Raw genomic sequence first — 15,232 nt, forward strand, 5'->3', positions numbered from 1 at the left:
GTGACACTTTTGACAAGCAAATGCTTCGGAAAATATTAATATTAAAAGCTTTCGGATATTATCACTTCGTGACAAATGATATGACTAACGATGTAGCTTTTATCGTCTGATATTGTGTCAGACGATTCCGGGACATTAGCTTGACGTGGAAAAGGGTAAAAGCTTTCTTCTCATTCGACGGAAATTATCTCATCGATATATCGTTGTTGATCTTGAGATATCATTGCAATATTGGAAGAAGTATATAATTATTAAATATATCGATAAATGAAATTTTATTACGCTATTAAAACGCGATATATTTTTTAAATTGTAGAACACTAATAATGATTGTCTGTAAAGCAATCAAATAGATGATAATCCATACATATTGATTTGACTTTGATCCAGTGACCTAACTTCGTAACGTTGCTAATTTAAAGTCTATTAACATCTAAAGACGTTCAATAACGATAATAATAAGCAATAACTTCGGCTATTATTCCTCGTCTGATTATTCTAATCTGCGCTGACGAATTTAATCGGCGATTATTACCTCATATCATACGCGCAATTAATATTATTAAGACTTGATCTACGACTGCATACTTTAATAATCAATTATTATTTAAGCAACATATTAAAATTATGCCACAATTTAACGTTTAGATAATAAAATTGATTAAAGTCCTTGGATATTGCACATGCTATTTTTCGAGCAATTATTTGCTATCGATGGAAATTATCAGGACAAATTCCATGTCGTAGGTTTTCACCTCGAAACACATGGAAATGCTATTGGAAATGCTATTGCCTATGGAGTAACCTTGGCACACATCGACTTCTAGGTTGGTGCAGCGTGCGTAGGTAAGCGCCATACACGTACGCAAATACATAGAAAGAGACGATTATATTGCTTATGTAAGCAATTCATAAGCGTGCGCTGATATGTCATCAAAGTCGCATATTAATAACGCAATATTAATAACAGCAAGTGAACGGGCCAATTAAAATTTATTTTTTAAAAGCTACATTTAAATAGAAACTTACTTAAAAAATGTAAAGATAAAGAAAAGTTTTTCGCTTTTTCTGCCAGTATATCATCATAATTATATATAATCATAATTACACGCGCGTCATTGTAACTAATGACAGAAACAGGTTTCCCTTCGCAAGATTAAGTCGGGATAATATAGAAATATTTAATTAGGTGCATTTGCGCTTAAATAAACCAGAGTAATAACTAGAGATAAATAATATGCGTAGAAAAGAAATGACTACTTACAAAACTCGTTTCTCTGATGTGCGAAAACAACAAAGTATTATAATAGCAATGGGAGAAATATTAATAAGAAATATCATATTATTTTTGTCGTGAATAATTTTCTTAAATACTGCGAATAGACACAAGCACGATAAGAGCTGAAGACTTTTATTTAAAAAAAACTTCAAACTTTATCGATCACACATAGCTAATTGGCGAATATAAAAATCATTGTAATGATTACTTTTCAAATTATAATCATTATTCTGAAAATAAATTTTAGCCGTGTTTTCAATATTTTTTTCCAAATTATAATATAATGTATCATGTTATTATTGCATCCAGAAAATCCAGAAAAATATTAGTATGCTTGTATAATTGTAATGGATAAACGTTCCATACTATTTTAGTGAACGTGGGTCGAACCTGACGAGGTCTTAGGCTCTCGCCCACTCTACTTTTTTGCATTCATAGGAGACTACAGTCACTGACATGTGACACATGAACAGGAATGCAGGGGCGAACCGGTCCCGCAGGACACGGAATCGTCGGGAATTCTCGCGATTCAGGAATATCGATGTAGGTTTTTCAGGTGAGCCAATCATGTGAATAGGTGCGATCAGTGGGCGATCGTGATGGCCTGAGTCAGATTACATGAGTATAAGCAACCTGATTGTCGAGGAGAAAGTCAGGATTCATTGGTTTTAATGTCATTCTAAGGTATCATAGGCTCTTATCCTAGTAGCCTTTCTTATATGCAAATATTCTACATGTACATGCTAATAGTTTTCTTTACGGACTGATATGAGTTATTTTATTTGAAGCTTCTCAGTAACTTTCACTCTTTGTGACGTGAGCTTCACTCTTTGTTTTTTAATAAAAAAGGATATTAGTTGAAGAGAAAAACAATTTTAATAATAATTAATTATCAAATTAATTTTATTAAAATTGATAATAATTAATAATTTGATAATTAATTTGATTTTCTTTATTAAAATATTAATGGTATTGTGTACTTAAGTATTACTTAATTCATCATTAGTCACAACAAATATTACCTAACATGGTAAACTGAGCTTATGATCGACGTTGAGATCACCAGTACCGAAAATAGTTCTGCAGCTGCGATCGTCTCGCTATGCACCTGCGGTCGATGTTTATCGCCAAACAAATTTTTTTTTAACGACACAAAAATTTGATGAGTTGGCGATTTTCAAGGTCTCGGCTATAAAACGAAGAACTTCCATTCAATCATGTATAATCGAACTATACGAAAATGGATCATGGAAGGACGCGAAACATTGTGTTTAGAACTGTTTCAGTTTCTTGTATATTGATGGATACGATGACAACAGTTTTAGAAATATATCTTCCTGCGCTCTATTTACGGTCTATTATAGTTACCGTTACTTTACGGTAAAGGAACATTAATTAGCTATTACTAATGAATAAATATTGTCTACGGAATACACGCGTATTTAAAGTTTAAAAGCGCCATTAAATCTCTTATTCATTATTTTTTCTGTCATTTTTAAATCTCTTATTTTCTACATCATAATATATTTTTCACTTTTTCACAGTTGATCGTTGCTGATGCCAAGCACATGATATACAAACACAAACAAATCAAGCAAAAAATGGAGTAACTCGATAATTCCCGTATCATATATAATGCTTTGCGAGATGCAGCGCGTGAACGTTACACCAGCTATTTTGCATAACTTTCCTGGCGAACCTCAAAATCTGCATAAGCGCGCGAAGCGGCTCTTTTAAAATCCTATTTATCCATCGCGCATGAATTAGAGAGCGACTTGTCGTCGTCAGGTGTAATTCGAATCTCGCGGCCGGCGAATATCTCTCGATGTATGTATATATTTTTTTATCGGGACTCATTACAACACAGATCATACGCGCGCGCATTCGTAATCCCGTATTTGGCAAAATCGGGACAGCTCGGAGTCGGGCCGTACTTGGTGAATTGCTCAATAGCATCGCGTCGTGAATCTCTCATGCTCTTTGATCTCTGAAAAATGTCCTTCTCTTTTGAAAGCGAATCATGTGCGTACGTCGTGCGTGCAATGTGACAAATGTTGTACGTAGGTACACCTTCTATGAGGGCATCGTGAGTGGAATCGCGCCAAAAGTACCGGCACATGAAAGGCCTGCGATTGGTATTGTCATACCGCGAACACAGAGCGGCATTATTGTCCATAAGAGACAGAATGCTATTTTTTTCAGAAAAGAGAACGCGTGTATTTTACGCGCGAACCTTTTTAATCTTTTATCTGCATGAATTTCTTTTCATACGCAAGAACGTATTTCTTTACGTGCAAATCACGGATGAATTATTTATTATTTACAGATGAATCAACAAAGAATTTATAAGAGAATCCATTCTTCAAGATTACGGATATCTTTCTTCGAATCAAGAATTATTTTAAATAATTTCAAATTTTTTTTCTCTCTTTCTTCTGAATTCTAAACAAGTGAATTTTATTTAATATATTTGATTATAGTTATATGTTAAATATAATCAAATATATAAATTTATATATTAAAATTTATATTTAAAAAAAATAATTAAATTTATATTAAATAAAATTCACTTTTCATAATTAAATAGCATTTCTTTATAAAAGTATTAAATATATTAATTATAAAATGAAGGTGAATTTACAAATTAATTTATATTTTATATAAATTATATATTTTATATAACGCGGTAAATAACTAAGTAATAAGTGTCTTAATTAAACTACTTGACCTAATAATTTATATCTTTGGATAATCAGAAATATTTATCTATATTAAAAATGTTTTTAATTAATCTTAATAAAATAAATCATTTTCATGTAACTAGGTGCTATTACGCGGTATATCATGTCGCACCAAACGTGCATTTGACTAGATAACTTCCGTTACAACTGTTACAGCCAAATGGAGATTCGTGTACAAGCATAAAGAATGACGATTGTAATGCAATCTCAGGTTTCAAGCCGGAAATCACGTAACACTTAAAGTCCCTTTCCTCTTCCATAAAGGGAAGTGTCTCTTAAACGCCACCGGAAAAAATTATACATAGGGCTTGTCTCTATTCAACAAAAAAAAATGCCGCTTATAGTCAATATATATCATTCTGGTTATTGGAATAACTAATGTGTGCTTTCTACTATTGAATATATTGAATATATTCACAAAATTTGCTAATCTCTTCTATGTTTAATAATTATATATTTTTTAAACCGGATCATAAAGATTCGATGAGATCTATTTAATTGAAAGAAATTAAATCCCCAACATTAGACACATAAATTTCTCTTTCACAACACTATTAAAAATTAATATGTTTTATAATGTTTTATTATTCCACTTTTACACGATCGAGTCTCATTTTGTTCTAAGTCCTGTGCTTGAATGTTAAATATTTAATAGAATTTTGGAATAAAATACCATTGATTAAATGCCGTTCAGCGAACTCGCACATGGTTCAGCTTCTTCAGACGTATATGTTAATGTGCTGGCACGTGCTAGGAAATTTAAACCAAGTGGAATCTTCTTCCCAAGCGATATTCACATGCAATGTGCCATGTTATTGCTGAGGCTACTAAAAATCAACGTAGAGCTCGTGCGTATATCCGATCCGTGCGAAATTTCGCTTCGTTACGCATCCCTTCGTGGCGAATATGCGCTTGTATATGTCAATTAAATTTCGCAGCATATTTCTCGTAATTTCCTCAAGTCTTTAATTTCTATTTGTTATGATTTTTATTAATATCTTCCATCAAATTATTAATATTGTTAATATATATCATTGAATATTATTAAAACAGTATTGTGGTCCGATTTATTTGATAAATATTATGTTATAATAAAAAATAATATAGTTGTCATTTTTAATAATTTTAGAATAAATATTCCACATGATTAATTTAATTAATTATAGATATATAACACAAAATTTAAAAATGTTTAAAAATATTATTTCACACAACAAGAAAAATCAATAGTCGCGAGATACATTCAGGTGTTAAAAAAAAAGAACAAGATTTTAATTAAACTTTTTTTTATATTTAAACCAATTTTTCGAACTCTAATTGCGCAAGAGAATTTTTAAAGACATCATACGCAATGTATTCGAGGATACGCACGATCAGTCGATGACGTAACGCAAAGAACGGAGGCGTATATCGACGTTGAGTCGCCGCTACTTTATAAGGAGCACCTCCTCACACTAATACCATTTAGCTCTCACTGTGGGCAAACCTGTAATCAACTATTCTCAGTGAAATCATGCGTGTGCGTGAAACCGCGTAATGGTACCGCAATTCCACGGTAATGTGATCTACGATCGCCTGATTGATAATTTTACCTCCCAGCGTCGCGAATTTGTCACATCTGACAAACACATATTTTATCTTGTGTGTCACTTGAAAGGAAAGGATTCGTATGTTTTGAACAACGTGTATTGTCTATAAACAAAATAAATTTACACGATATATATCATGGTTTTATAACAAAATTATCAAGATAAAATATAATTAAATGCAGATATTGAAATTTTTCTCTTTTATATCTTAAATATATAATTATACAATATTTATTGATCTACCTATTCCCCAAAACTTGATGATGTTGATAACAATTTTTAAAACTAAGAAAATCGTTGAATAAAGATAGCCTTGCCACACCTTCACCGCAGGTAGAAAACGTTCTCTCTCACGATAGTGAATTCGTTAGATTAATCTCGGTCACGAGCTATTATCGCGCGGAATAAATATTCGTTGCTTGTAATTTGCATTTATCGCCGCTCGAAGCAACCGAACTTTTAGATTTATTAAGTTCTCAATGAATTAAAGGTCATTTGCCCATTTATCACTTGATTGATGATGCACTTGGAAAATACAATATTTTTCCAACTTTTCGAGTAACAAAGATATAATATCTACAAATTAATCTATAAATAGGAACTCATGAGATATAAGAAAGAGATTCCCTTTGCATTGATCACACTCGAATGTATGTAAAGTGCTAATTTATGTTCTGCAATTCTCATAATTTTGAAAGCAGCTGTATTTACTTATTCATTCCAATTTTATCAAGTTTAACGGTTCGAATTCCATCGTAAGATATTTATGAATTGTACTTAAGAATCTTCTTTGAAATTCGATTAAATAATTAACAGAGAAAAAAGAATATTAAATAATTTTTATTATTATGTATAAAATAATTTTTGAGAACAATAGGAAAGAATTGATCAGGATGAGATTAAAATCAAATGTGACATTTTAATTTCATTAATTAGTGTGCAATAAATCATCACTTCATAGATCATTTCTTAGGTCACGATACAATGACCCATTTCTATTGACGTGACACTATTGTTAACTCGATTGCAATTACGTAACTACACTATTGTCGAGATTGCCTGATCGTTTATTTGGTTTGTCGAGTGCTCACTCGACAGAACATACAAGTCAATATGCAAATTATTCTTTCATCGAAAATGATTTGTCAAAAATTGTACATAGCACACAATACATTTTCAGCATCAAATAAGTATGTCATGAAATATAAATAATTATGTCAATTATTAATTATGTAATTACAAAATTAATAAGACAACAAACTCTTGCAAAACTTTAGAAAAGCGTCCACTTTAAATTATGTGGATGAGCAAGAATTATGCTCTGAAGAGAAAAAAATGGGACCGCGACAGGAAATATAAATTTCCCGAAAGAGACCTGTAAAATGTTTTTCCATGGACTAGACGGACCGCGACGCGTCTTCTTCATGAACCTCAACGAAGAAGGAAACATATACCAAGGGCAGTCAGCCATAGAGAACAATGCAGTTTTGAGGGAGTGACACGTTGACGTGCAGCATATGGCGAACAGAAACTGACCGCGCGTGTTGCATATCCGCAGCTACCATTCCACCGAAAGAGAAACCATACAGACAAATGAAATTTTTAAAACAATGTATTTTTTGTTCCCACAAAATTTAATTAATTAAATTTAAATTTAAATTTAAATTTAAATTTATATTTATTCATATGATCGTTGCAAAGATAGAAATGACAAATGTGCAGCATGTAATTAATATCTTCGATTGATAATTTTAATTTTTACGTGCGCAGTTTTAATTAAAGATGATGAAGTTATGCGTAATTTTTTATCACTATTTTTTCTTTAATTTTATTATATTTTAATTTTTTCAGCAATTAAACTTTTTGCATCGTATATTAATCAGATAGACGCCTCAATTCTCGAGATGACAATCAAAATGATTTACTTAAAGTACTATGATCCTCTGATAAGTTTATTGCTCGGTTAAGCAAAGATTTGATATTTACGATCTTTTGCAAATTACGTTGCATTTTCAGATGCAAAACCATCTGTGCATAACCACATTCATTACGTTAACCGTATTTATTATTCGTGACATATTCGCTTGACTTTGCAGGTAAATATACACGTGTAGTCGCATTTGCGATTCCGCCTGAATCATGAATCATTCTCGGTAGCGCAACGTGACAGCGACACATGATACTGACCACCGATTGGAGGTCGCCAACGACCAAATAACGTTCCGTGGGACACCCTGTATCATCCTTAGAACTATTCAAGTCGAGTTCTATGAGTTTTATGCGTTACGAGGGATAATCCTCGCGTGCCATCGCGATATAATACCGCCTGTATTCCGTATGCGTGTCTTATATACGGCGCCGTCTTGCACGCGTGTTGCAGGCAGGTAAAGGTAACAGACCCTGAGGCTCTGCCGGCTCTCGTCTGCATAATGACATGGTCCGAGCTTCGGGCACGTGCCTCACGCGAGCCTCATTACCTTCTCCTTCTCTTTCTCTACCTTTCTTGCCTTTTTCTTCTCAAATCCACGCGCTCGTTTCGTTTGTTGTCTCTCTCCATTTTCGATGGCGAGAAAGATTAAACAACTTTGCGATTGCGTCGAGAATTCTCATCTTTCATTGTGATGTTGCAGCTGCAAAAATTGCAACAAATAATTATCGGAAGAACAAACAAGTTCGTATCTTCTGAAAAATCATATGTTTATGACCATAATTAAAATTATAGTGGGAAATGCGGTTTAGAAATTTATAATTTTTTATTCTTTTGGGCTACTTTATGATGCAATAATAAAGAACAACAATTATTATCATGAACATCTGATGTATAGTTGAAGTAAACAAGTCATAAAGAATGAATAAAGAAAGACAATGAACGCAAATTGAAATTATAAGATTTTATATATTATATATTTCCCATATTTTTCGCAAATTTTTATAAAAGTAATAGACAACATCTCTTTAAAAAAAAACTCCATAACAAATCATGATTGTACTCGAGAGCTCAGTATCTTCAGACACAAGTATAGTTTACACTATAAATTAATTCGACGTCGTACGATAGTATAAAGCGAGAGGTCAATAATGCCTTATAACGCCTTATAAAATATCACTTATACTTTTTTTATGCACGTTCCTATCACATGTTTTTGCGATAGCGACAATTTCGCGCGTTCCATAATTCATTCGAAAGGTTGTGACATCGGTGATCAGTTTGTGAGAGCTGCTGCTTTAAATCTCTGCTTACGAGAGATTCGCGAGGAGAGACTCACATAATCATCGTATATCACGGTTTTGCTGTGCCACAAATGGCAAACTTTCGCGACGTTAAATCGCGCGATATCATACATATTGGAATGCTATGCGACAGCGAATAAATTAATCGAGAGAAATACAAAAAAAAAAGCACAACCGAATGATGCGTTTGATCGCTCTCGACTTTCATTTTGCCAACCGGAAGCGGCGAGGGAATTGAATCCTCATTTCCTCCTCTGCCCCGACACGCGTCGTAAGCACCGCACTTTTTATGCGAATGCAACGCTATGCGCGAACAACGTTCGTTGAATGAATCGGGTTGTAACGCGTATGAGAATTATTTAAAAAAAAAAACATTAATTATTATAATTTTCCTGCAAGTATAAAAGATAAGAATAATAATTTAATGAAGATAGAGAGGGAGGGAGGGAGAGGAATATTTGTATCTCTTCATCAAGTTCTCATGCAAAATTGCATATTTCACGATCTCATACAATCGTTTTGCACAGAACAATGAAACAATGACAAGAAATCTATGAAATAAAGCTCGTTACGAATCGTCGTTAAACTGTATCATGTACTTATCATATGGAAGCGGTCGATGATAAGAAGACTACGCTTTCCGGGATATCAACGAAGAGCATTTTGTATGATAAGGACGCTTACAAAGGAGAGCTAATTTCTCTTTCTAAAGAAATGGCCGAAAGATATTTCCGCGTTGCATTGTGATACTTGTCAATTAGCAATTTCAATCATCGGGGCAAGCAACGATGAGAAACGAGCGGTGTTAATTTCGTTGTTTTGTACTGGATAGCATTGCGGTTATCGGCATGTTTACTTTGCTTTACAGACGCCGCGTCATGAAATCATTCGCATGCATTTCGCCAGGCAATTTAACGTCATCGCTGATATTATATTTACGATGCACTTATAGCATTAAGGTCAATCAATTGTCGTTTATCGAGATGCTTTAACAACAACGCAATCTTTTAATTAATTAATTTACTTTTTATTTATCATTTATTTTAATTTATTAAAATTTTATTTATTTTTTTTTATTTTATTTATTAAAACCAATTTTATTTTGAAATATATATAAAAAAATATTTAATGTTTCCGAATATGATAATATGTAATATTATACAAGTATCAAGAAAATGTGGGAAAATGATATAGAGGCAAAATTTAAATATATTCCATAGTTATCATAACTTATCAGTAACTTATCATATAATCGTGCGGTTTTAATTGGAGTAATTTTCTACCCACAGCATTAATTTGATCGGTAATAAGTGATATGTGGGAAACGACGATATCGCCATTCTTGATATTTCGCCTTGAACGCTCATGACTACAATGCTTATCGATGTCCCGAGCGTTTGTTCGCGACTCGAGACTCGGTGTCGTGAAATAATTTCTATATTTAGTACGCGGTCGCAGGCAGGTTTCCACGTACATAATCTGCGAATTCGGAAAAGCGGACGAGTCATCGAAACGCTTAAGAGAGACGACGACGCGCATGATTCGATCTCCATTTACTCGCCTTGCTATGCGCGAAATCGTGACTGCATTCGCCTCTTAAAGACACGATCGCACAAATGAATCACACAATACGTGTTCTGCTATACGCTGACATTTATACATCTTACTTCTGGCTGCTTCCTGATGCATAATTCTTGATGCATCGAGCAATTGCAGACGTTAAACTTAAGCGACAATAAATTAACGGATGGATCCTTTAGATCCCTCGAAAAGATACTCGTTGGAAACAACGGAGAATTAATCCAAGAGTGCATAGATTAAATTTCTTGCAACTCTGATCATGTAATGTAAAAAAATTAGATATATTAATTTATATTATAAATTTATAATTATATATATATTTGTTATATTATATATTTATTTATATATTATTTTATTTATTTATTTATATTATAAAAATTATAAATATTTAATTTATATATAAATTATACGAAAGAAGAATTATTTCTTTTTTTTTCATACACGTGCGCGAAAAAAATTCAATTTCCTATAAGATATTTACAACTCTCGTTCACGCTGCATCTAGCGTGATTTTATTTAATCGTATTACATTTTTTATGAATGGTAAACGAGACCAGGATTACATGAATATATGTACGACCGAGCGGATATATGAAAGAGATTACCACCGCTGGTGATAATGGCACATTGTGCGCACCTTAGAGAGAATGCTCGTGGATATTAGGTGGCATCGGATGCGAGATGCACGCTGCTCCCAATCATATGTATGAGGCCGCAACGGGAGGTCGAATCTTAATTCAGTCTTCTCCGAAACAAGATTCTTTTCGCGTTGAAAAAATATATATGCCCATGTATATTATCATAAAATATTTTATGTGTAAATATAGATTGTTTTATCTGTGTGTTTAATATTATGAAATAGCTGTTTCTAATCGGTAAAAAATTTAAATATTCAGCTATCTTGTTATTACAGCTACGATGCAAAAAATTGCATATGTGCACGTATGCATAACATGAGAGATGCATACAGATATTGCAGTGACTCATCGTTAGATCCCTAAGCAAACTTTAACAATCTTTTAATTGATTTATGATAAAAACCATTATTCTAACCAGTAATCTTTTTCATATCTGCTCTATGGTCTTGTACAAATATGCTAGTCGATATGACGATTAAATAATTTCGACATAAAGAAAATATATTTCAAGTAAATATTTAAGATAAAAACATATTTCAAAAAGTATGAGGTATTTTCCTAAAATTTTGTATGAAAATTTGTCTCTACAAATATATTGCTAAAATAATATATATTTAAATAATATATATTTAAATAATATATATTTAAAATAATATATATTTGCTAAAATAAAATACACGTTCCTTTAGCCCTGCTGATGCAGCGTTCAAGTAGGGACTCGGTCAATGAGGAAGCCCGTGAAAAGAGATAACATCGTGTAGTATATAGTAGATCGTAGTAGATCGAGCGCGCAGATTATCAAAGTATTAATCAGAGCGGCGCGGGAGTGATGAACCGCCCACGCAAGGCACCGTGCAGTCCCAGCGATGACCTAACATCCTGCATTACTTGGAGTGTCTCGTGCTATGAACGCATCGATCGTACCTGGTTAAATCGGTGTATTTCCGGTGATGATATTGTATGCGCAAGGAGGGAGAAAACCGCGAAGAAGAAGGAATTTATTATCTTCCCTCGCGACGCGATAATTTAAATCTCGTGCGAGACTTAAATTTGTCTCGATCCAATTATGGCCCTCATTTGTATTCGCGATCCTAACTTAAGATCTCGCGATATCGGGTGTCCGCGTGCGAGCGATAAAAATCGAATCGGGCGCCGAATGATCAAGAGGCAGGTATAAATAACGGGGTCCCGTTCTATTTCGGGAACTTAATGGCAATCGCGGGCGCTTTAATCCCCATGAACGGTGAATTAACGAGCGCGAACGCGAACGCTCGTAAAGCTTGCATCGGGCTGGCCTAAATATAAGCGCCTACGAAACCTCCCGGTGTAATCCGGACTTCCTGCGGCCTTTTTCACACCGACGTCTCTCTTCATTATTAATATAATGCCGCTTCATCATTTAATTAATTTAAGTAATGCCTTTTTCTCATCCTTCAAAAATAATAACAATCTCCATAAATACATGTCTGAAGAGAAAATGATAGAACAATTATATATTAAATTAATTATATAATATATTAAATTAATTATATAATATATATTAAATTAATTATATATTAAATTAATTATATAATATATTAAATTAATTTTTCTCTTAAAAAAAATATATATTGAATCTAAGATTTTTCTGCAAAAAAAAATTTTTTTTTAATTCTGAAAGTTATTGTGCTATGACAATAGGCTCATCTGCTGTGCTTCACCGCTCGCAGCTCGCAGCTAATCGCTAATCGCCTGTGAACATGCACAAGTGACACTTGGACACAATATTCCATTGTGCTACCGTCGACCATTTTAACGTCAACGTCGATTTTCCCGCCGATTCTGACGATGCGGGCTGCACTATTAGTGTATCCCCATTTCACCTATATTATTTATAATCGTCGTCGAGACGCGCGAGAGCTGGAGCAAAAACATTTATTCGTGGGCGTGAGTCACGAAATTCGAGAACGAGCGTCTCCCGTTTGCGTGAATCGCGATGCAACCGAAGAATCGTGGCGCTTTTTAAGGACTACAACCGTACTAAAGTATCCCTAAAGCTTATACTTATCCGTGATGAATGGAGAATTATCGCTCGTTATTAAAGCCTGAGATGAAACACGAGGCCCTTATCCTGCTCGTTGATATCTCAAACGTTTGGGGTTATCGTTCTATCTTGTAAAATGTATATGTGAGACGATTTATTTCATAACGAGAAAATAAAAAAAATTGATATTTTTGATATATACATATTTTTATAAAAAAAGGGAGACATTTATATCATGTAGACATTTTAATTTTTGTTTTAAATTTTGCCACATGATCGTGAAATAATTTTATAATTTTATTATTTCATGATCATGTGGCAAAATTGAAAACAAAAATTAAAATGTCTACATGATATTTTTTTATTTCACAACAGCCGGGTGAGTCAATCATTTGGTAATCAAGCGGTGAGTCAAACATTTGGCTGACGAGTTAAAAGGGAAAATTATATTTACACATGGGAAAAATTCGTCATTTTTTCTTTTGCTATATTAAAATTGTACCATTTACGTGGTAATAATTTATCTATAGAATCTATGAAATTTTATGCATTTTGCTGTGTGAAAAATGCACCAAAGAACGACTTAAATTATTTTGTCTAATTCTTATAAAGAGCATCAATTTTTCTGCATCGTATAGTTTCACACAGTTTTAATATATTCCAAAAAATTAAAGGATATATGATAGTAAGTTAAAATAGTACATACATGTGCGTGTGATAATGCATATATGGTATCCTTTCTAGGATGTGTCATCGGATTACTATGCTTCTAAGACCGATGAATGATTCATTTTATAACATTAGTAATCGATAATCAAATCTTTCTTAATTTTCCTTATTTATACATTTCCAAACATACTCTATTTTACAATATGTCCTTATATAATCACACATTTGAAATACAATAACAGTGGGAATTCAAAACATATAATTTAATTTATCAATGACAGAAAGTATTTATACATTCCCAAACATACTCTATCTTATAATATGCCCTTATATAATCACACATTTGAAATACAATAACAGTGGGAATTCAAAACATATAATTTAATTTATCAATGACAGAAAGTAACTTGGAACAAAACTATACGAGCAGCGTGATTTGAGAGATTATTTACAATAATAAATAAGAGAAAAGACTCACCATCCTCGGGCGAATTTATCACGATACGTCGACACGGCGAAGCCGAACATAGATCTCGCCTCCATGCGATACACCGCATAGTGTTTTGTCTCAACATTGAAGCCGTCGACGACGCGCCAGGGTGACAATCCGACGACCACGAGGCCGATAAGGAGGCTCCAGGGAAATCTTCTCAACCACATCTCGTCCACTTGACTCTCGTACCACTGGATGCACTACAAACACTCGGTCACGTGCCGAGTCACCTTCATATATAAATATATACACGAGTATCGCAGTCGCGTAATCCGAAAAATACACACGCGACACGACGGTATCGGATTTAACGATCGTGGATCTATATTAATGCGTTAACGCGCTTACGACAGCCGGTAGCAGCTGCATCAGCTGACGACATGTGTCTTCCGCGAGGCCTTTCGAGATCAACGAGCACGGCCGGGAGGGAAACAGAGGGAGTCGGAGAAGTCTGCTTGACGGACGGTCGCGGACAGACTGAGTGGAGAGCGCGGTTCTTTCGGGTAGTCTCTTCACTCACTTGCGGCTCTCGACGGCCGGAGAGAGACTCCCACCCACGGAGCGATGCCGGCCGCAGGGTTTCAGCTCGTTCGTCGCGTCTACCGCGATTAGATGTCTCGCTGCGTGGCTGTCAATCAGGCTCCGCGCGATCTGTTACAATTACAAGTATCATGATTATTCAGCGAAAAGAAATTGAAAAGAGATGCTTTTAATGTGTCGCGAAAATTGCCACTAATTAGATTGTTCAATCTGTTGTCGATAAAAGTTTGATATTTTTGCTATAATAATTAATTAAAATTATGTATTGTAAACACTCATATATATATATATATATATATATATATATATATATATGTAGTCTATCGAAAACATCATTTTCTCACGTAGAGTTGAGAAAATAACTCTACCTAAAACGACCTAAAGGTCGCATTCCAAAACGTACTTTCCGAAAAAAATTATATATATATAGTCTATCGCAAACATCATT

General features: G+C 33.8%; 1 protein-coding gene across 2 annotated transcripts in view; it reads right to left on the reverse strand.

Annotated features, from left to right (window-relative positions):
• The window catches only part of If (integrin subunit alpha inflated), a 60,778-nt gene extending 46,023 nt beyond the window's left edge, over positions 1 to 14,755 (reverse strand). For both annotated transcript variants that reach the window (XM_083084835.1, XM_083084834.1), the window contains exons 1-2: positions 14,593 to 14,755; positions 14,230 to 14,444 (exon numbers count right to left, since the gene is read on the reverse strand). In XM_083084835.1, the coding sequence (XP_082940961.1) occupies positions 14,230 to 14,444; positions 14,593 to 14,613 (236 nt within the window). In that variant the 5' untranslated portion in view covers positions 14,614 to 14,755. The remainder of the gene's footprint in view (positions 1 to 14,229; positions 14,445 to 14,592) is intronic.
• Between the last annotated feature and the right edge of the window lie 477 nt (positions 14,756 to 15,232).

Source organism: Camponotus vicinus, unplaced genomic scaffold (genome assembly GCF_025532165.1).
Source record: "Camponotus vicinus isolate PSW18456_S1 unplaced genomic scaffold, iyCamVici1.0 SCAF_12, whole genome shotgun sequence".
In the NCBI taxonomy this organism is placed as follows: domain Eukaryota; kingdom Metazoa; phylum Arthropoda; class Insecta; order Hymenoptera; family Formicidae; genus Camponotus; species Camponotus vicinus.